Genomic DNA, 22578 nt, shown 5'->3' with positions numbered 1-22578 from the left:
TGTCTGTCTTGCAGGATTTTATGCCCTCATCAAAACAGGATCAGGACAAGGACTTCTCCACTCAGAAGGCGTATGCCACTCTTCTCTGGGAACAAGAGATAGACTAGAAGGAAGCATTTATATGGGGGTCCGAGGTTGGGCCAAATTTATTGTAGCAGATACATGGGAAGTCGTCCTACTAAGGCCTCACAGGATCAGCGCATCAGAATAGCAATCACTGCCGTTGAACAGAAGCGTGTATCGAAAGGGTCCAACCTGTAGGCACATGAACGCAGACGAACGTAGACCGGATCCAAGCGGATCCATCGAATACAAACACTGTATGAATCCTATGAGATCCATCCGGGACACTCCTCCACATGCCCTCAAATGAAGCTAGCATACTGTCGGGACGGGGGATAGGCGGGGAGAACCTTATCCCATCTTCCGGGAGCCGTTGCCGCCTCGCCTTCCTGAGAAGGACACAAACCCTGACAATAAAAGCAACAAAAAACCTAAAAACGGAGCCCTCCGGCCGGCAATGGTTGGGATTCACCGCGCCTCCATGGCCCTAAGGTCACACGAGATGAAGCACATCGGCGGTGGAGCCGACGGGACGCACATAAATCTATCGCCCGCTCGCGCCGCTGGTCGTGAACGAATGGGTGCTTTCCCAATTAACCAACTTTACATTCATATTTTAACCTAGAGGTGTTGTAAAGAAGCTTATGTTTCTTTCCTTGAATCTAAAGAAACAGCGAGGTCGCTAGCGCTTTCAAATCAAATAGGACTTCCGATCCACTCTCTATAACACATGCATCCGTGCTAAAAAGTCCAATAATATAAAAACTAACAGTTTTGTGCATCAGGAATTTGGTTTTGTTTATTTTCATGCCATGCACATTTGTGTGGACATACTTGAAAAAAAATAGAAACATAACTTCACGAGTGAACAAATGAATATAACACTTCAAGGTGAAAATTTGGATTTAAAGAAAGAGAGAATTTACCATATCAATTCAAGAGTTCTCTCTATTTTACATCCCCGAAATTGTTTGAGGGCATTTTTTTATCTATATGCAAGAGATTGTCAACAACAACAGAAAAAGCCATTCAAGAGAGAACTCAATCTTCATAGTTGGTGGTTCGAGATTAATTCAGTCTCAAACTAACGGCAACACAATGGATAGAGAATCTGTACAGATAAAGAACAACTAGTAGGCAGACGTTAACATATGTGCTATTCTTATGACCTGAAAACCCATTAATATATTTGGTCACCAACGCTTATAAATACTCAACGCCTCCGTGGTCTTGATGTATGCGAATGTCCGGCAAATATGTCCTCCGATATTGGGAACTTGTACACTTTGAAAACAATAGTGGGTGTGGACCGCCTTAAACTCCGAGATTGGCTCATAATTGACCGGCCTATGACGGTAGCGGAACAAATTTTGGCCTTGTCCACCAACAGTTAGGACATACTCGCCAATAATGAAGTTTGGCCATGTCAGTTGTTGCCTCGCCCCGGGTGAAGGATAACAAACACTCGACCTATATTGATAGATCCAGGTCTGGTCCTTCGCGGTGCTGTCGAGAATCCACACCTATAAACAACCATAATTGAGTAAAGACAACTCTTACGGATTAAATACTTTATTTACATGCACATATATATGTGTGGCCATAGCCCATAGGAGCGAGAGATATATTTAAATAGTATTATGAACGGTTTTGCAAAGTTTGCGTGAATCTTTGGATTTAGAAAGGGACCGCAACGATACCTTGATCATGTCTGTGCCGCCAGTTACGGTGCTCAGCCTGCGCTGCACCTCGGTCAAGTGGCAGATGGGCATGGCCGGCATGGGCAATGGCTTTGTGGGTTTTACCCGCTCACTCTTGAGGTCGAAAGACATTATTTTCTCCTGCGACCCCTCTGTGACCCAGTATGAGGCCCCATTTACGCTGACGAGACCGGCGTCCAGTTTGCATTTGGCGTTAGGTGCTGGAACCTCCCTCCAGGACGCCTCCCCCACCGTGAAAACCTGCAACGTCTCCTTTGTCTTGAAGAAGCACGGGACGTGCACCACCTTGTACTGCCCTGTATGCCTGGTGCCAGCTCCTGTCAGTGCGCCGCGAGTTTTGGCGCCTGAACAGGCCGTGGCGTGGGATCGGCGGGAGCACGAGCGTGTCTCTGGTGGCCGGGTTGACAAGAGTGATGGCACCGCCGGGCTTGGCGTCATCGCACAGGCAGAGCACGCCATTGCAGACGCCCACCACCTCCATTGCAGGCCCAGAGATCTCGAGGTCGAGGTATGCCCGTCTCGGGGTCTAGGTCGTCGAGGACGTACGCGGACTCCGTGGTGGTGACGAGCGGCACCGCGTCGCGGCACTGCTGCATCTCCGGCGTGCGCTGGTGGACTAGGTCACGGCAGGACCGGCAGACGAGGCGCAGCCGCCGGCGCGAGGTCCATGGGAGCCGCGACAGGATCTCCACCACAAGCTCCGTGGGGATGTCCTCCATCGCAACCGCGGCGGCTCCCAGGTCAGGTCTCCGATGTTATGCCTGTTTGTTTGTTCGGATCCGTTCCCTCTTCCTTGATCCTTGATGAGACTTTGATGCCGGAGATGTTGGCACTTCAAATGGTTGGAGCGGAATCGTAACCGGCAAGTTTGTAACGGAAACAAAATCAGACCCGTCTGGTGATTACCCACGCATACGTGACGTTTAGGTAGCCCATCACGACATGTCCCAACCCATGTGTCAAGTCACGATCAGTACCGCTGTCAACCCGCAAACACTATATCTCGCTTACAGCGAGAGAATCTAACATCGGGCTTGAAGCTTTTCGCTACGCGCCACAGTACTTGGCCGGTCATTTTTACTGGCTGTTTGGATATAGAGAATTAGCGACGAGTTTATAGAAAACTAACTTTTAGCAGAATTTTAGCAAAACCGGCTTTACAAAGAAACCGGTTCCGGTCTTGGCGGTGGCGACGGCTGACCTGGATCCGACCATGGTGGTGGCGGTGTCCCCTTCGCCGGGGATGATGGGCCAGGTGGTGGGTCCTTGTGGCGGCAGATCTTGGGATCCCGTGTCCGGGCTCGTCGCAGGACGCGCGTAGCCGACGGAGCTTCCTCCGGCGTCGACGGCGCTTGATGCGGGATCGCGGTGGCGGTCATCATTGTATGGGCGACGATAACGGCTGGCGCGACGGTGGGTGCTCCCTGTAGCGCCCGGAATCGGGGCAGCGGCCCCTCTTCATCTACGGCGGTGGACTCCGGGGTCGTGTGGGCGACTCAGAGTCCGGATCTCGAGATGGTGACAACTTTCTGAGGCTGGTGGCAGTATGGGACATCCCTTCCATCAACAGGCCGGGTTCGATGCGGCTCGGCAGGTGACACATGAGCCTCTCTCGGAGTTGTTGGGCATGCCTGTCGTCGGCAGGTGAAGCCACTGGTGGATGTGCTATCGGCGGATGCTACACACGATGTCTTATACGGAGACGTCAAGTCATGCCTGCTACCGGCAGGTGATGCACGGCGGCTCTGGCAGAGGTGTCAAGTTTAGCCTGTTGTTGTTGGATCGAAAGTGATGCGACAGTAGTGGGAGGCAGGCGGTATGGGACGTCTTTGTCTCCTCCAGAGGTATCCAGCTATCGAGGCGTCGGTAGACGGATAAAGGCGGATGGTACTGACAGCTTCAACGACGAGCTTATGCACTCCGGTGGAAACACAAGATCTCTGATCGGACTATGTCGTCACTCGCCTGCGTCGTGTCCTTGCTGAAGGTGGTGGATTGAAGCTTTGCTTTGGGGATGAGAATCCGAAGTTCAACCTATGGTGGACTCGCCATCATCGGCGCACGTGCGGCGATTCCTTCTTGAAGGGGTAGCTTAAGAGTTGTGTATTTTTTGTTTATGTTGTGTCTTGTATCATAGGGTTAGTGGTTATCTGGGGGAGTTACTGTCGGGCACCCAAAAGAAGTGTGTCTTCATAGGATACCCAAAAAAAACTGTTGGGTACACCTTGTATCACAGATCCGAAGGCAAGATCTTTGTTGCTAAGAATGGATCCTTTCTAGAGAAGGAGTTTCTCTCGAAAGAAGTGAGTGGGAGGAAAGTAGAACTTGATGAGGTAATTGTACCTTCTCTCGAATTCGAAAGTAGGTCGCCACAGAAAACCGTTTCCGTGATGCCTACACCAACTAGTGCGGAAGCTAATGATAATGATCATGAAACTTCGGATCAAGTTACTACCAAACCTCGTAGGTCAACCAGAGCATGTTCCGCACCAGAGTGGTACGGTAATCCTGTTCTAGAGTCATGTTACTGGACCATGACGAACCTTCGAACTATGAGGAAGCGATGATGAGCCCAGATTCCGCATAATGGCTTGAGACCATGAAATATGAGATGGGATCCATGTATGAGAACAAAGTATGGACTTTTGTTGACTTGCCCGACGATTGGCAAGCCATAGAGAATAAATGGATCTTCAAGAAGAAAACTGGCACTGATGGTAATGTTACTGTCTACAAATCTCAACTTGTCGCGAAAGGTTTTCGACAACTTCAAGGAGTTGACTATGATGAGACCTTCTCACCCGTAGCGATGCTTAAGTCTGTTCGAATCATGTTAGCAATTGCCGCATTTTATGATTATGAAATCTGACAAATGGATGTCAAAACTGCATCCCTTAATGGATTTCTTAAAGAAGAGTTGTATATGATGCAACCAGAAGGTTTTGTCGATCCTAAAGGTGCTGACAAAGTGCACAAGCTCCAGCGATCCATTTATGGACTGGTGCAAGCATCTCGGAGTTGGAATATATGCTTTGATGAGGTGATGAAAGCATAAAGTTTTATACAGACTTGCGGTGAGGCCTGTATTTACAAGAAAGAGAGTGGGAGCACTACAACCTTTCTGATAAGTATATGTGAATGACATATTGTTGATCGGAAATGATGTAGAATTTTCTGGATAGCATAAAGGAGTGTTTGAAAGGAGTTTTTTCAAAGAAAGACCTCGGTGAAGCTGCTTACATATTGGGTATCAAGATCTACAGAGATAGATCAAGACGCTTGATAAGACTTTCGATGAGTACATACCTGGATAACATTTTGAAGGAGTTCAAAATGGATCCGTCAAAGAAGAAGTTCTTGCCTGAGTTGTAAGGTATGAAGTTGAGTAAGACTCAAAACCCGACCACGGCAGAATATATAGAGAGAATGAAAGTCATTTCCTATGCCTCAGCCATAGGTTCTATAAAGTATGCCATCCTGTATACCAGACCTATTGTGTACCTTGCCATGAGTTTGGCAAGGAGGTACGATAATGATCCAGGAGTGGATCACTGGACAGCGGTCAAAGTTATCCTTGGCTACCTAAGAGGACTAAAGAAATATTTCTCGGTTATGGAGGTCATAAAGAGTTCATCGTAAAGAGTTACGTCGATGCAAGTTTGACACTGATCCGGATAACTCTGAGTCTCAATCTGGATACATATTGAAAGTAGGAGCAATTAGCTAGAGTAGCTCCATGCAGAGCGTTGTAGACATATAAATTTGCAAAATACATACGGATCTGAATGTGGCAGACCCGTTGACTAAACTTCTCTCACAAGCAAAACATGATCACACCTTAATACTCTTGGGTGTTAATCACATGGCGATGTGAAATAGATTATTGACTCTAGTAAACCCTTTGGGTGTTGGTCACATGGCGATGTGAACTATGGGTGTTAATCACATGACGATGTAAACTATTAATGTTTAATCACATGGCGATGTGAACTATATTATTGACTCTACTGCAAGTGGGAGACCGAAGGAAATATGCCCTAGAGGCAATAATAAAGTTGTTATTTTATATTTCCTTATATCATGATAAATGTTTATTATTCATGCTAGAATTGTATTAACCGGAAAGTTGATACATGTGTGGATACATAGACAGAATACAGTGTCCCTAGTAAGCCTCTACTAAACTAGGTCGTTAATCAAAGATGGTTAAGTTTCCTAACCATAGACATGTGTTGTCATTTGATGAACGGGATCACATCATTAGGAGAATGATGTGATGGACAAGATCCATTCGTTAGCTTAGCATAATGATCGTTAAGTTTTATTGATATTGCTTTCTTCATGACTTATATACATTCCTTTGACTATGAGATTATGCAACTCTCGGATACTGGAGGAATACCTTGTGTGCAATCAAACGTCACAACGTAAATGGGTGATTATAAAGATGCTCTAAAGGTATCTCCGAAGGTGTTTGTTGGGTTGGCACAGATCGAGATTAGGATTTGTCACTCCGAGTATCGGAGAGGTATCTCTGGGCCCTCTCGGTAATACACATCATAATAAGCCTTGCAAGCAATGTGACTAATGAGTTAGTTGCGGGATGATGTATTAGAGAACGAGTAAAGAGACTTGCCGGTAACGAGATTGAACTAGGTATGAAGATAACGACGATCGAATGTCGGGCAAGTAACATACCGATGACAAAGGGAATACCGTATGTTGTCATTACGGTACGACTGATAAAGAATATGTAGGAGCCAATATGAGCATCCAGGTTCTGCTATTGGTTATTGACCGGAGAGGTGCCTCGGTCATGTCTACATAGTTCTCGAACCCGTAGGGTCCGCACGCTTAACGTTCGATGACGATTTGTTATTATATGAGTTATGTGATTTGGTGACCGAATGTTGTTCGGAGTCCCGGATGAGATCACAGACATGACGAAGAGTCTCGAAATGGTTGAGAGTTAAAGATTGATATGTTGGATGATAGTATTCGGACACCGGAAGTGTTCCGGAGTGTATCGGGAACATATCGGAGTACCGGGGGGGTTACCGAAACCCCCCGGGGGAAGATATGGGCCATATGGGCCATAGGAGGGAGGAACACCAGCCCACAAGGGGGTGGTGCGCCCCCCACAGGGAAGGAGTCCGAATTTGACTAGGGAAGGGGGCGGCGCCCCCCTTTCCTTCTCCTCCTCTCTCTCTCTTCCCCCCTTTCCCCCTCCGGTAAAAGAAAAGGGGGGCCGAATCCTACTAGGAGCCCAAGTAGGACTCCTCCTACTTGGGGCGGGCCTAGGGCCGGCCTCCTCCCCCTCCCTCCTTTATATACGTGGGGAGGGGGGCGCCTACCAGACACATCAATTGTTCCTAGCCGTGTGCGGCGCCCCCCTTCACAGTTTACGCCTCCGGTCATATTCACGTAGTGCTTAGGCGAAGCCCTGCGCGGATCACTTCACCACGCCGTCGTGCTGACGGAACTCTCCCACGACACTTTGCTGGATCAAGAGTTCGAGGGACGTCATTGAACTGAACGTGTGTAGACTCGGAGGTGCCGTACGTTTAGTACTTGATCGGTCGGTACGAGAAGAAGTTCAACTACATCAACCGCGTTAACAAACGCTTCCGCTTTCGGTCTACGAGGGTACGTGGACACACTCTCCCCTTCTTGTTGCTATGCATCTCCTAGATAAATCTTGCGTGAGCGTAGGAATTTTTTTGAAATTGCATACTACGTTCCCCAACACTATATGTCATCCAGTAATTGTTTTTAACTTCTATTACTTCTGTGCTGCAATCCGTCTCACAAAAAGATGTAGTATTATTCTTGGACTCTTTATGCGCAAGGAAAAAACATTTGTTATGAATGGACATTGTTGTCAGTGATTATGGCATGGCAGTGTCACTTGTTTTTTGGTGGATGTTTAATTTGTGGCCGAGTTGTGAGTAGTTAATGGTTAATTGTATGGTTTAGCTTCGGACCTTTTTATCTCATTTATCATGTTGTATCTGTATTGCCATTAGCCATTGCTCTTTTATCCTAATAAATCTGCATTGCTGATCATTTCCTACCATTCCAAGCTTTGCTTAATGGCTGTTGTGTTGGTGTTCTATGCACTTACATTCATTACGATGATTTCCGTGCACTTGTACCAAAGCCGCCAAAGGTGGTTTCTTTCTTGACATGTATGTGCTTGATTTGATTTTCATGTTGTATTTGTCCATCATCCCCCCACCCCAACACAAGCAAACACGCGCGCCACGAGCGCGTGCACACACACACACACACACATCCTCAACCTCTCCCTGTTAGATTGATATAGTATATTCATAGGTTAATTCTTCATATTAATATTCGATGCATATTATATAAGCAGACGACGCTATCAGTTCTCACAGGGAACATTGTGCAAACTTCATTGTGATGTTAATGTACCAATGTTTGGTATTGACGGCCTCATCTTCACAATTATTGACGGATCGAATCCTGTCCATGAATTATACTACTCCTCATCTTATTTGCAGCAAGGCTTCCAATCTTCTTTGGGGCAATTACTCTCCCATCTTTTGATTCCCCTCGCCCTCTTCACCTTCCCCACTGTTGTCGTTGCCTTCCTTTAAGAAGCAGATACACATCGTCTCCACAACTTCCTGCCAACGGCCCTCCATGAGAATGGCCAGATTTCACCCCATTCTTGAAATACATCGCCTGCTACTGCCACTCATGATGGCATCTCTGCGATCCGTCTCAGTCCCATGTCCATTGTCTCACTTAGTCCCTTTTGTTCGCAGTAGTAAAGATGCAGTTCATATTCTCATGGTGTGTCCTAGGTAAGCACTATGAATCCCATTAAGTAAAAAAATTGACAGATATGGCTTATTATCGTCATTCTTTGTTGTAACTGACACATGTATATATTTGACAGCTCATGTACACTAATCTCTAATTATGTGTCGCCATTCTTCATAGAGTTTCGTTGGAGAAAATGGCTTTGGTTAGTTTCATAGGCACTGGCTACTTTTGAGAAAATTTGTTCTATTTCATCACCAGTATATGATTCATGCCTTGCCCACTTTACTCATTCCGTCATTCAGGAAATAAGTTTACAAGCCATGGGATTTACGATCAGATGTCTCTAAAAACAGGTTAAAGTCACTTGCTTCCTAGTAAATGCGATATTTGCAAACAGTGTTTCTGTTTTTATCTCCTAATATTAAAAGAAAGTTGTTTATAAGAAAGTCTCACTGCACGACCTAGCAGGTTCTTCCTGAATCCTGATCCCTTCATTACCAAACTTCCTTTGCTCTGTTGCTTCTGTACTATATGATGCACTTGGCATTTTGATTATGTTTTGTTGGAACCGCAGCCCTCTACCTACTACTCCTCTCACTCGAACGGAGGTGGAAGAAGAAGAACCGTGGACACAAAGTTTTTCGGCCGGCGCACGAATGCCGCCACGGGCGCACAAACGCCTCAATCTTTTTCTTCTTTACAGTGCCTACATGGCTACACTCCGGCTCCTCACACTTGGCCTCGCAGCCGAGTACACTTTATATAGCCACACCCACACACACAGGCCGGTGGCCACACACACCTAACTCACGCATGCATGCACCACACCGGCTACTACCGCATGACCCGCCGGCTAGCCCATGCAAGCATGACCCGGCCAACCATCAAGCTAGCATGCAACTAACTCCCTCCGGCCGCACGCACGCTGCACCTGACTCCAACAGATCGCAAAGGCCCTGCGCATGCAGTTCCTCCACTCCACGAACGCAAACAGGCTCACGCCGGGGGGCACACGCTACGGGCAAGACCTGGTCGTCATCACTCCGGTCGCCATCGCCATGTGCATGGCTTATTGCCAAGACTCACCTCCTAAGCCATGACATCACCGCGGCAGGAGTTGTTGCAGCTCCTGTCGTTGTCGTCGTCACGGTCGTGACCCAGTCCGCGGACCCGACCCGGCGCATCGATGCCGGTCGCAGCACCACGGACCCGACCTGGCGCACTGATGCCCGACGCACTGTCAGGGCCGGTCCTGAGATTTCCGGGGCCCGGGGCGAGACAACACAGAGGGGCCCTAAAACCACATAAACATATATACTCATATTTTTCTTTCTATTTCAACCGCAAATAAATATTTGGTAGACTATAATTTATGGTGCCCTGTCTTCTTGAATATTAAAAAACAGGGATGATAAATATTCAAAGTAAAAGTTTGTTCGATCATAAACAGACTATAATTTGTATTGTTATGTGAATTATTAGCACTTTCATGCTTACTAATATTTTTTTTATGTTCCTACAGTTTTCACTAGTTGTTCTTGACAACAACTAAAGCTAACAACTATTAAAGAAAACCAACTCATAGAAATACTGCTTTTTGCAGGGATCAGTAGAGCACTTGTATCTGCTCTAAAAAAATGCCAACAACTCATGTGGGACTCAACCAACTCATATGCATGTTTTCCCCATTATCAGATGGATTCTTTTTAGATAGCATCTTGCTAAATGAATAGCAATCCTGCTAATCAGCACACAACATATGATACAAGAAATTAAGAGTACTGCTAATTAAATAGAAGTGCTAAGAAAGGCATGGAACAAGGTACCTGGATGGCTAGAAAATTCGAAATCGCAAGATTTTGCTGCTGCGTCACGAACAAAAGTCCAAGTTTCTCTTTTCTAATCCCAATCTCAATACAAGAAATTGGAGTGTGAAAAAGAGATATGTACAAGAGAATAATCTTCAGGAAACGAACAAACGATCTAACAAGAATAAAGATAGAGAAAAATTTGCGTTGAAGAGAAGATTGATGGGAATCTGGAAACCGCATTACCTCCTTCCACTAATGACGCCCAGCAGCCGAAAATTACTAGTATTAGATGAGTGGGCGGGGCGCCGTCATCCATGGTATGGCCGATTTGTTGCCAATCGGGGAGGAGTATAGGCCGAGAAGATTGCGCGGCGTGCTAATTGATCAATTAACTTTTGTTTCCTTTTGGAGAATCAGTCGATCTATTACAGGTACAGGCTAAACAATTACACACGTATATGTGGCAACCAATCAATCGGGGGCCCTTCTTACTCGGGGGCCCAGGGCGGCCGCCCCCCTGCCCCCCCTCAGGACCGGCCCTGCGCACCGTGCTCCGTCACGACCCCGGCGACACACGCCGAGCTCCTTCTTTGCCGGCGACACACGCCTGGCGTCCCTCTGCGCCCTGCACGTCTCGCGCGCACCCGACGCGCCCGACGAGCCCGACCACACCATTGCGTCCCGCACGTCCCGCGCGCACCCGACGCGCCCGACGCGTCCAGTGCGCACCCATAACACGCACCGGTCGCGCCCAGCTCGCCGCCACGGCTTATTTCCCTGCACCGATGCGGCCTCAACCGCGGCGCAGCACCTCCATGTCGCCATGCCGCTGTGTGTCATTGAAGCCGCCACCATGCAGGTCCTCCGCGGCCTCCTCGCCGCGCCGCGCACCTCCATAGACCGACACATGGCCCGGAGCATCGCACAGCCGCCGGCGAACTCCGCCACCGCCGGCACGCCTCCGACAAGGGGACGACACCCAAGATGAACCAGCTCATGATACCAATTGTTAGAACCGCAGCCCTCTAGCTACCTCTCCTCTCACTCGAACGGAGGTGGAAGAAGAAGAACAGTGGACACAAGGTTTTCCGGCCGGTGCACGAACGCCGCCACGGGCGCACAAACGCCCCAATCTTTTTCTTGTTTACAGTGGCTACATGGCTACACTCCGGCTCCTCACACTTGGCCTTGCAGCCGAGTACACTTTATATAGCCACACCCACGCACACAGGCCCATGGCCACACACCTAACTCACGCACGCATGCACCACACCGGCTACTACCGCATGACCCGCCGGCTAGCCCATGCATGCACTAGCATGACCCGGCCAACCATCTAGCTAGCATGCAACTAACTCCCTCCGGCCGCGCGCACGCCGCACCTGACTCCAACAGATGGCAACGGCCCTGCGCATGCAGCTCCTCCACTCCACGAACGCAAGCAGGCTCATGCCGGGGGACACACGCTACGGACAAGACCTGGTCGTCATCACGCCGGTCGCCATTGCCATGTGCATGGCTTATTGCCAACATGTTTGATGCCTTCCTTCAGTATGTTTAGAGATGAGTAAGTGTTTGTATTATGAGACACACATGCGATGTGCTAGCGTTTAATCCCATACTCATTATATCAGCATGTTAATTATTAGCTAGAATGACTCTATACCTACTTTGTTACAACATTGTTACAATTGAGTGGCAAACAAAACACAACAAAAGGGACCATTATTCCATTAGTTGATAACATGATTTTAACAACTATTTCTATTGCAGCGTTCTGTTTACAAGACTGAATAAATCGACATTTGAAGACCTCGTGGGGCATATTTTGGTAGAAGAGTGTCTTTGCTGAGATAGACACACTTAATTATGATCCAACTTAGAATTTATGTTGTACGAAACGAAGAATCTTGCTGCCGCCACTTACTTAATATGCTACTATTTTGTTTAGTTACACTAGCCATCATCTCGTGCATCTGCACGGTCTAGATATTATAGGGATGCATAATTACAGAAACAATTGTAGTAACATTTAAAAATGCAAGAGTATTAATTATGGATATTGTACTAGCCGATAAATGATTTGTTATTCAAACAATGCTAACGGAAAATATACACATGTATTTATAGGCTCTCAAGGTTATACAGAGTGTATTCATTTCCCCTTTATGTTGTGCAGGCTGCCATTATTGGTCTGAATGGATCATTCCTCACATTCTGGCAACTATACCTCTTTGTGAATTTTATATTTCCTACTAAGCGATGGATGTATGGCAAAAGTATGTATTGATTTTATCCATATGGCCACATACATTGAAAATAATATTTACAATTTTGATCCACATGGTAGCTTATATAACACAGCTCAATAAAAGTGTGTGAGAGAGAGATCAACATGCGGTATTTTCTTCTCCAGTTGCGACGCACGGGCTCTTTTGCTAGTCTATTTCAAGGCATGTTTCCTGCCGACATTAAAAATTCACTGCATTGCAAAGTAACTGGACAGTGTTATTCCTCATGACTGCTGACGACTGGTTAACATATTATTTGATGATAGGTTCCAACTTGTTATTTTGTTCCATCTCTGGTTTAATGGGTACTAAAATTGGAGGTTCACAAGTATTGTTTCTTCATTATTGGCTTGCAGAGTTTCTGAAATTGTCATGTTTGATTCCCTGTTTAATTTTTTTATATGAGTGCAATACTTGGTCAAGTTTGATTCCATAAAAAGTTCCGCGACTTTTTGAACCTTTTGAATTACTAAATTATTTTTGAATATAAGGGGGGTCTGGCACCTGAGTGCTCCTATATTGTCGGGAATATAATGTACTAATCTAGGATATACCAATGTTTTAATTAAGGAAGGGGGCAATGCCCCCCCCCCCCCCCCCGCCCACACACACAGGATATACCATATTCCTTCGAACGGGTCATCCGGGTACCAGAGAGAGGGAGAGAGAGAGGGAGGGAGAGAGGGAGAGAGAGAGGGAGAGAGAGAGAGAGAGAGAGAGAGAGAGAGAGAGAGATGGCTTATATTAGCTCATGTACGCTAATCTCTAATTATGTGTCGCCATTGTTCATAACTTCTTCATGTTATAGTTTCAATGGAAACCAAAGCGTTGTAGCTTATAGTTTGCTTTGTATATAATTTACTGTACATTTATGTTTGTAATTTTAGTTGTACGCCATTGTACCTTCATTGTAAACCCAAGTGCTGCAGTTTACGTTTTGCTTTAGGATTTACTACATAACTAATTTGTAGTTCCGGTTCTAGTTCATCCTTTGTAGAGTTGTTTATGGTGTAGTGATCTCTGATGTAAAACTGGAGTATCCTATGATGTACATATTGTGTCCATATCACTTCTTTCCCTATGTATTTTACTGCATCATTGATTTTCAAGTGTAGTGCTCTAATTCTTGTTCTTTTTTTAATGAAATCCAGTGTTGTAGTGTTTGCTCAGGTTTGTAACTTGGACTTTTAGTTATATCTCTCTAGTGTCTATGCTAGTTCTTCAGATGAACTTATCCATGACTTACATATTGAGTGTCTATGCTAGTTCAGCTCTGTATTATTCGTTTAATTGACTGTAACTTACATTGGAACCTTGATTTGCAGATGGAGCAGATAGGAATTAATCATTGCAGGAGATGCAGATAGTTGTGAAAATTTAGATGGAAAAGAAAGAATCATGTACATGCCTTTATTACTCACATAGAGGACTTTATTGGCTCAATGTATGCTTTCTGCGGTCCAGGTTCTCAGCCTTATTTCTTGTTTTCTAAGGTCCAGTCAAATTCGTTTCATAGTGATATCTGGTTCAGTCCATTCTCTAGCAAATTACTCGCTATCGGTCCAGTGCAACCTGCTATGCCACTATAGGGATGCCGGGGGAAGTACACACATGGAAGTATTTTTCATCCATAGACATACAAGAGAAACACGTACATACATGTGTCAGTTTTCTATTTGTTTCAAATTTGAATGAAGCTCAATTGTATTTCAGTCGATTGTAAAATACACAGTCCCATAATTTCAGTAGATAGCATGGTATTTAGGTGCGTTTTCCTTCACCTTTTATATTGAGTGATGGACTGACAATTAATGCTATATGGAGATGTAGAAATATTAGTTCAGTATGAAGTTTGATCTTTACTATATGTCACCCAGTAAATGTAATGCAGGCAACAAGCATCATACCAAAAAAAAAAAAATGAAGTGTCGCGTCAGCTATGGTGATATGCTCCTGTAAAAGGAGATGGGAAAGTTGTGTTGTGCAGGATAGGTGTTTGATTTACAAGCTTCACACGTTTCAATTCAAGCAAAGATTAGGAAAATATATATGCATCAACATTCGATTGATGCTTCCTTTTGTTGGTAAAGATGCATTACTCTCGCGAAATGCCATGGCGATTTCTTCAACGCTTCCATGGCATTTCCAATCTTTCTCTAGTCCTTTGCTTGAGCATTTCTTCTACGGTTCCAGATCTGTCAATAGCGTTATTGTCTTGTGGTTTGCGCTACTTTTAGCTTTCAATGCATCTTTCTGTGTATTTTCTAAAATCTTGGAGGGGGAATTCTTGGTTGGTTTGATTCCTGTGCCCAAAATGAGCTTTGTGTCGATGTTCGTGTGCCACCCATGCCGGCAACGACAGGGGTCCGTTGGGTGCACAATGTAGAGGGGTAGGTAGGAGAAACGGCCAGATGTAGAGCAAACATACATGTTCGAAAAATCTGTTAACCTTCCTCAGTTTTGGTATTGTTGTACACATATCACACCTTTATCACATACAGACATGCATAAACGAAAGAAAGAAAGTATAAATTTTGCAGACAGATACATAACTCATTTTTATTATTCAAGTAATCCCACCATCTCCCAATAGAAGACATATATCTTTCTTGGCCTCTTCTCTTCAAAATCAAGGCCTACGGTGGTTTGAACCAATTGCAAGCTAAGTTGAGTGGGTGAATACTAGAATGATTGGTCAGTTCTAGTTTACCTTGATAGCGGTGAAACAACACGCATGCTCTTTATTTGAGATTGGCGGACAGCGGTGAAACAACTACAGAAGATAGGCGGATTGGCCAAATTTTTACATATATAGAAGTGTAGTTATAGCCTTGTAAGAAGAGAGCTGCTCGAGGAAGGGAATCAGAGCAACAAGGAAATGATTTTAATAACTATTTGTACTAAAGCCTTCTGTTTAAGACTATAGAAAATGAATGCCCCAGAAACACTTATGAACAAATTGAATTTTAAACATTCCGGGGCATACTTTGGAGAGAGAGAGAGAGAGCATGCAGAACCAACGCATTTTATACTTATATGGCTCTGCCTTCTCCCGAGAGAGAGAGGCTGTGCCATGTGCTTCTACTACGTCGCCCAGTCCGGCGTCAGCGCGCGGGGATGTGCCTTCTGGCGCACCACCATCAGCCACATCCACTAGTAGAAAAGGGGGCTTTTGTCCCGGTTGGTAAGGGCCTTTAGTCTCGGTTTTTGAACCGGGACTAAAGGGTCGTTACTAATGCCTCCCCCCTTTAGTCCCGGTTCTTACACGAACCGGGACTAAAGGCCGCGGCCACGTGGAGCTCCACCTTTAGTCCCGGTTGGTGTTACCAACCGGGACTAAAGGAAATTTTATGATTTTTTTTGAAAAAAAAATTTGTGAATTTTTTTTTGATTTTCAAATTTCTGAATTATTTTGACCTCTAATCTAATCACCACCCCTCATCACTGCTCAATTTATCCCCTAATCTCTAATCACCCCTCATCATTCCAAATCATCTAACTTCCCGGACGGTCACCCATCCTCTCACTACTCCAGCCTGAGCACGCTTAACTTCCGGGTTCTATTCTCCCTCGTTTCCAAGTCTGCACTTGTTGTTTTCCTGACAATAGTAAGATGTCAATCCTATTAACCCTCAGGAATTTAGCTTGAGCATGAACTGACACATTTCACTGTTTGATTTTGAAACTATTGTTTTAAAAAACAATAATTATTTAGTAACACTAATATTTCTGGAATAATTAGTTTGACCATTATTTGACCACTGTTTGACCACAGTTTGACCAGATTTGACCAAAATTCAAAAAAAACTGAAATAATTATTTAGTAACACTAATATTCTAGAATAATTAGTTTGACCACAGTTTGAATTTTTTTGAATTTTTTTGCCTCTCCAGATCTTAAAAGCCCCGTAACTTTTTTTCTGTTAGGTTTTTGAGGATTTTGAAAATGTTTAACGGGGTTCCCCGGTTAAAATCGGATGTAACTTTCGGAGTAGATGATTTTTCATATAAAAAACTTTGTAATCCGAGTTCGTATGCAAAAGTTATGCCCATTTTACAAATTCCAGAGAGATTTTGCAAATAAAGTCGAAATTCATATTTGTAAATTTTCCCAACAACTAGACCACATATCACATGGGAAACTTATTTTACTTTATTTTTTTGACATTTCCATCATTTTCTTTTGTTTTTTCTAAAACTGAAAAGGCAGTCCACCGGGGGGGGGGGGGGGGTAGAGTTTGGAAATGGGCCCTTTAGTACCGGTTCGTGCCATGAACCGGTACTAATGCCTCAAAGCCCTTTAGTCCCGGTTGGTGCCACCAACCGGTACTAATGGGCATCGCACCCTTTAGTCCCTGTTCATGGCACCAACCGGGACTAAAGGGCCCAGGTGAACCGGGACTAATGCCTTAGCCGCACGAACCGGGACCAATGCTCACATTAGTCCCGGTTCGTGACTGAACCGGGACTAATGTGAATATTGCCGTGTGACGAAAGCCCTGTTTTGTACTAGTGATCCTCTGCTAGACCCTGGAGATGGGCTACATCGACTTCATCCCCGCGCCCCCGAAGGTCGAGGACCGCAGGTAGTTCGAGTGCTCGACTAATTGTCCAAATAGATTGACTGTCATAGTTATCATGCTCCAGTTATTGATTAGGATTATCTCTTTTTTCTTAATTTGTCTAATATGTAGTGAATTTGTCTGTTCGCTCTGCTCGGTATATAGGTTGGTTACAAGATGAAATGCTATATCAATCGCTTGTAGTAGCTAGGTTAAAAAACCACGAGGCATGTTCCCGTAGAAAGGATAAACGAGATTTGCACATCACTACACTGTATCATGTGATCAATCATTGACATGAAAATGCCCCGGATTCTAGCTCTCGAATTCTAACATTTATGTAAAGTGTATTTGCTTGATGTTCTTAAAGAGGGACATCTCATCGTTGTGTGATGCATAACAGAGTAGAGGCTGGAGAAAATTCTAAGAGAGTGGTTTTTCTATTCCCGGGTGTCCCTACACCCTCCCTGAGCATCGTACAAATTTTGCTGAACATGGACAAAAAGCCCAATGGAATCTTGATTACCACAAAGAAACATTCACACACATAAATCTAGCATAAGTTGTTCACTGATGTCATACTACTAAGAGAACATACAACACACAAGATCACAAGCAAGGGGGAAAGATAGTGTGCAAGGGCATTCACCAATGCGATATTGTCGGCGACCTCCTGCCCCCCGTCCCTCGTTGGACGTTTTCCCCTGTACCCACCACCGGTCGCTCTCCCCTGTCCACAAATCTGACGCCTAGAGGAGTGGATAAGGATTAGGGAATCCTCAGGAGATTTATAACATGCCCGCGTGACACACGCAGCCCACGCGACCCAAACAAAACTAAAAAAAGGCCGACGAAACAAATGCACATGGGCGACAGCGCGTGCGCAAAGCAATCCCAACTGCTTCTCAAAACGTGAATCTTGGAGCAAAATGATCATACGGTTCAGCCGTTCAGGGTTAGATGTGCTCTAACTTATTCACATCCTGATGAGAATGAGCACATCCGTTCTATTAATACATTTATAAAATCGAGATAATCCTAGTACTCAAGAATAATCAGTACATATGATTTTCAATTTTCCAATATAGATAATTATTCCTAGTCAATTTTAAAAAGTTTGACTTGTCACATAAAGGACTACGTACTAAAGCTAGCTTGATCTATCACTACACTGAAAAATACAAACGCAAGGCGATCTAGGAGCAGCAACAGAGACAAACATTCACTTTTATAATCATCAAAATGAAAATCCAAGTTTTTTGATCTATCTGCACTGACACGGACGTTGTGGTGGCTGCCCCTCCTTAATCAAGCTAACCTCGAGATGGCATCCATCCAAAACCAGTTCATTGAGAGCAGCAAGAGCATCTTCCTCATGGGAATGTGTCGTCTCTATGGTCACATGGCCAATACCCTGTGAGGCCCTGGTCTTCTTATAGCATATCACCTCAGCGCTGGACACTTTACCGTGCTCGCTGAAGAAGAGCCGTAGCTGAGTGTTCTTCACCGTGAGAGGAAGATTGCGCACCAGCACCCTAAAACTAGGCACACGATGTCTCTCGATGTGAATGGTGTGTCTTGGTGGACTAGAAATTCTTGGAGCTATTTGCTGTTGCTGCTTCAGTGACTCCTCAATGATTTCCTGGCGCAGCAAAATGAATGGCATATTAGCACATGTATGGTTGCATTGGCTTGATGTGACGATAAGGTCAACATAAGGATTTTAATATTGAAAAACAAATTTGAGAAGGCGTATGCACAGTTCCGGCTTAAACTCTTGTACGCTGAGCTTGATGCGACCATAATAACAGGAGATTTTATTATATGAGAATTCCAACTTAAGAAATCGGAACAGTTTTTATCAGTGTATATGTAGGTACCCGGGGAGGAGTAATGACGGATTCAGGGTTGAACCAGAGACACATTTTGTAGTCCCAACATCGAGGGAGCCGTTGTACAAGCTCAGTCCTGCCATTGATGAGGTTGCACCTGAACACGGCACGCCTCCCATATGTAAAGGCATTATTATTGTGGTACACGAAGTAGGCACACCCGCCGTTGCCATTGGGCACCCACCCCGCATCCACAACAAAGCTATGGCGTGTACCGAGGAACAGCACGCGGTCGGCCAGACTACGGCCATCCCTTCTCACCCATCTCATCTTCTCCAATGGCGACGATTGTGACAACAGAGGCTCCTGGAGTGCGTGCACTGACACCTTGACATTGAGAAGGCAAGGGTTTGTCCCTATGAGATACCTGTCAACTTCCCGGGTGTTAATAGACACCCATAGAATCTCGCCACTGGACTCAAGGATGTAGTTGTAATTGGAGGTGGATTGGCCAAACCATACCTGCACCACCGGCGTCCCCCGGCTCTTGGCAAGCTCATCGGGGGCGATATTGCTGTTTGGTGTGACAGGGCGCCACCATTGGTCAGCCTCCATGACGGCCAGGATCTTACCATCGTCGTGGTATGTGACAGACGACAGAACAGGTTGAGGAGGTGGCCAGCCCCTGTAGCGAAGCTGATGCTCGAGGGTCCTCTCGAGGATTGCCCACTCTGCGTCCCCGGGGCGAAGTAGAGCCGCCCTGAACCTGGCCGTGGGCCTGTGTCCAACTACGCAAGCAGCCGTGGAGATGCTGTAGAGAAGGGTTGCGCCGTCGCCGTAGATGACTCCGTGGGGATGGATCTCCTTCCCCCACAGGCCGAGGGATTGCGGCAGTAGAGGCAGGCGTGCGGCGGCTCCGGTGAGAGGGTCATGGAGGCTAGGACGGAGGCGTTCGATGGTCAGGCAACGGAGGGCGGTGCCACTGGAGCTGATGACCCAGTACCCCGAGACCGGCTCGGACAGCAGCGGCTGCGAGCGGTAGTTGGAGCCGGAGAGGACGCATCTCATCTCGATGCGCGTCACGTCTTCCTTGACCGCCGGGACGAGCCAGGGCAGAAACTGGTCCGTCGCCGTCGTCGTCCGGGAGTTCCGCCATGGCTTGCAGACGGCGTGGAAGCGGACTAAGTCGACGGCGTCGTGCTGCAGGCGGCCGGAGATCTCGCGGGCCAGATCCAGCGGGAGATCAGACCAATCTGTTGCGTGCATGGCGGCGTGATCGGCTCTGTTGGAGCAGACGGGATGAGCCGGTTATTAATAATCCGCCTAAATACACGTACTACTACTTATCGGCTCTGTTCACCACGTAAACGCCCATTAATTTGACCCAGGAATTAGAAGGCTCGTACCGAGCGTTCTCATGCTTTGGTTGTTCGTGTTCTTTTTTCTTCTTCTTTTTTCTATCTATTTTGAGCTTGAAGGTGTTGCGTTTAATCATCTCGGTGAGGTCTGAGTTTATATCCGAACGAATACAATCCGGCGGAATACAAAACCTGGTTTTACACAATTCACTTGCACCACCCTCTAGCTAGACAATGAGCTATGTTATTAGCCGAACGACGCACACAAACTACCATATATGCTCACTGTTGGTTCGGGGTCTGGGTAATGATCTGGATATTTCCGAGGTGTTTTTTTTTGTCACAGACACACCTCGACGATTATCGGTTGACTGTTTGCTCAAGCCGTTGAATATGGATGTTAAAACTGTAAACCCTAGTGGCGGAAGAAGGGGCACAGTTTTGATGTTATGCAAGAAAGAAATACAGATTAGTCAACTCTTCTGCCATCCTAACTCTTTGTCCGGGATGGTGCTTCTTCGGACCAGGGTATGAAGATTTGTTGTCTCTCTTATCTCCGGTGGCGCTGCCGTGGTGGTGGAGATCGGCGACAGTTGGCAATCTGCTGCACAAGCACCTCCAAGGCTGCAATTGTAATTTATCTCATCTCGGAGTGTTTTCTGCAAATGTACCAGGACATCTGTCCTCGCTCTGTCTAGTGAGGGGCTGCGTGTATTGTAACTTTGACAAATATTAAAACATGTGGTTACCATTTATAAAAAAACTCTCGAGAAACTGACAGATTCACTCCAACACATGGTATTAGGCAATGAGACCCCCTCTCCCCTTGTTTCATATGTGCGCAGAAGCTTTATCAAGTTTACTGTTGTTTGAAGAAGTTGGGACAATGGATGGGATTAGGGAGATTAGTGGTTGCAAGAATGCACCATAGTTGCTGATTCCTTTATTATACTCATGAAAAGAGATACGGCTAACGCAACTTCCCTATGGCAGACTCTTGAGACCTATTGTACCAATTCTGGACAGATGTTGAGTGTGATGAATCAAGTATCTTTTTCAGCCCCAATACTGACCTCAATGTGAAGTTAGATATTGGTGCATGTCTAAATGTGGATACGGAAGCTCTCTCTGATAAATACCTTGGTGTGCCACGTTTGTTTGGCTGAACAAAAGTGATTGCTTTATACATTTTGAGCAGAGAGTCAACATACACACAGGGGGATGGAATGAGAGACAACTATCCATTGAGGGAAAGGGAAATTTGTTGAAGGCACCTATTCCGATATTTTCCATGTTGGTTTTTAAAATTGCAAAAGGTGTTTCAAAGAATATTACTGATGTTATCTCCAAATTTTGGTGGGGAGATGATGAGAACAATAAAAGGATGCATGGTGGAAACTTTGGTTCCCCGAAAAATGATGGAGGCTTCCGCGACCTCCATTCATGTCGGATTCAATATCGGAAAACAAGTGTGCCTTTGTTCATGTATGTCTCATTTAAGATAGTTCAGTTATCACTTTTGAGTGCATTGATTGCATCCAGTAATTGAAGAATAGTTCACCGGCATGTTATGCTTATAAACTTGATCTCTCGAAGGCATATGACCGGGTGGACTGGAACATTTGGAGAAGGACCTTCATAAGTGGGGTCTTTTAGATTAGTGGATTCCTAGGTTGATGGCATGTTTTTCTTCAGTGAGTTAACAGTGAAAATAAAATGAGAACTTATTGGACTCCTTCACGCCATCTTGAGGTCTCCGCCAAGATGAACCCTTGTCCCCAATTTGTTCCTCTATGTTGTTGATGCTTGGTGTGCTCTTATAAACAAAGCCAGTGTTGAGGAGGGTCTAGAAGGATTCAAAACTTGTAGACATGCACCGATTATCTCACACTTATTACTTGTGGAGGATTCATTGTTTTTCTTCGGGCTTCTGAACAGCAAACAAGAATTGTCAATGGTTTGTTGAACATTTATGTGGAAGAAATGGGTCAACTCATAAACCCCTCAAAGTGTTCCATCCTATTTTCTGATAACTGTTCAGAGCTAGTGGCTCTCGAGATTACAAAAAAAGTTTTTGAGCATAAGTATTTGGGTCCTCTTGCACCTGAAGGAAGGATGTGTAAATGGAGTTTTGAAAGACTTCCA

The 22578-nt window shown here is 45.5% G+C and overlaps 1 protein-coding gene across 1 annotated transcript; it reads right to left on the bottom strand.

Moving 5' to 3' along the window:
• Positions 1 to 18455: 18455 nt before the first annotated feature.
• Positions 18456 to 20383, bottom strand: LOC123075933 (uncharacterized). Its single transcript, XM_044498431.1, has 2 exons — positions 19124 to 20383; positions 18456 to 18885 (listed from the first exon to the last, which is right to left on the bottom strand). Exons 1-2 carry the CDS (start codon positions 20339 to 20341, stop codon positions 18508 to 18510), a joined length of 1596 nt encoding a protein of 531 aa, XP_044354366.1. The 5' UTR covers positions 20342 to 20383; the 3' UTR covers positions 18456 to 18507.
• Between the last annotated feature and the right edge of the window lie 2195 nt (positions 20384 to 22578).

Source organism: Triticum aestivum, chromosome 3D (genome assembly GCF_018294505.1).
Source record: "Triticum aestivum cultivar Chinese Spring chromosome 3D, IWGSC CS RefSeq v2.1, whole genome shotgun sequence".
NCBI classification, from domain to species: domain Eukaryota; kingdom Viridiplantae; phylum Streptophyta; class Magnoliopsida; order Poales; family Poaceae; genus Triticum; species Triticum aestivum.
The sequence above is the reverse complement of the archived record's forward strand: the minus strand, read 5'-3'. Positions and strand labels throughout refer to the sequence as shown.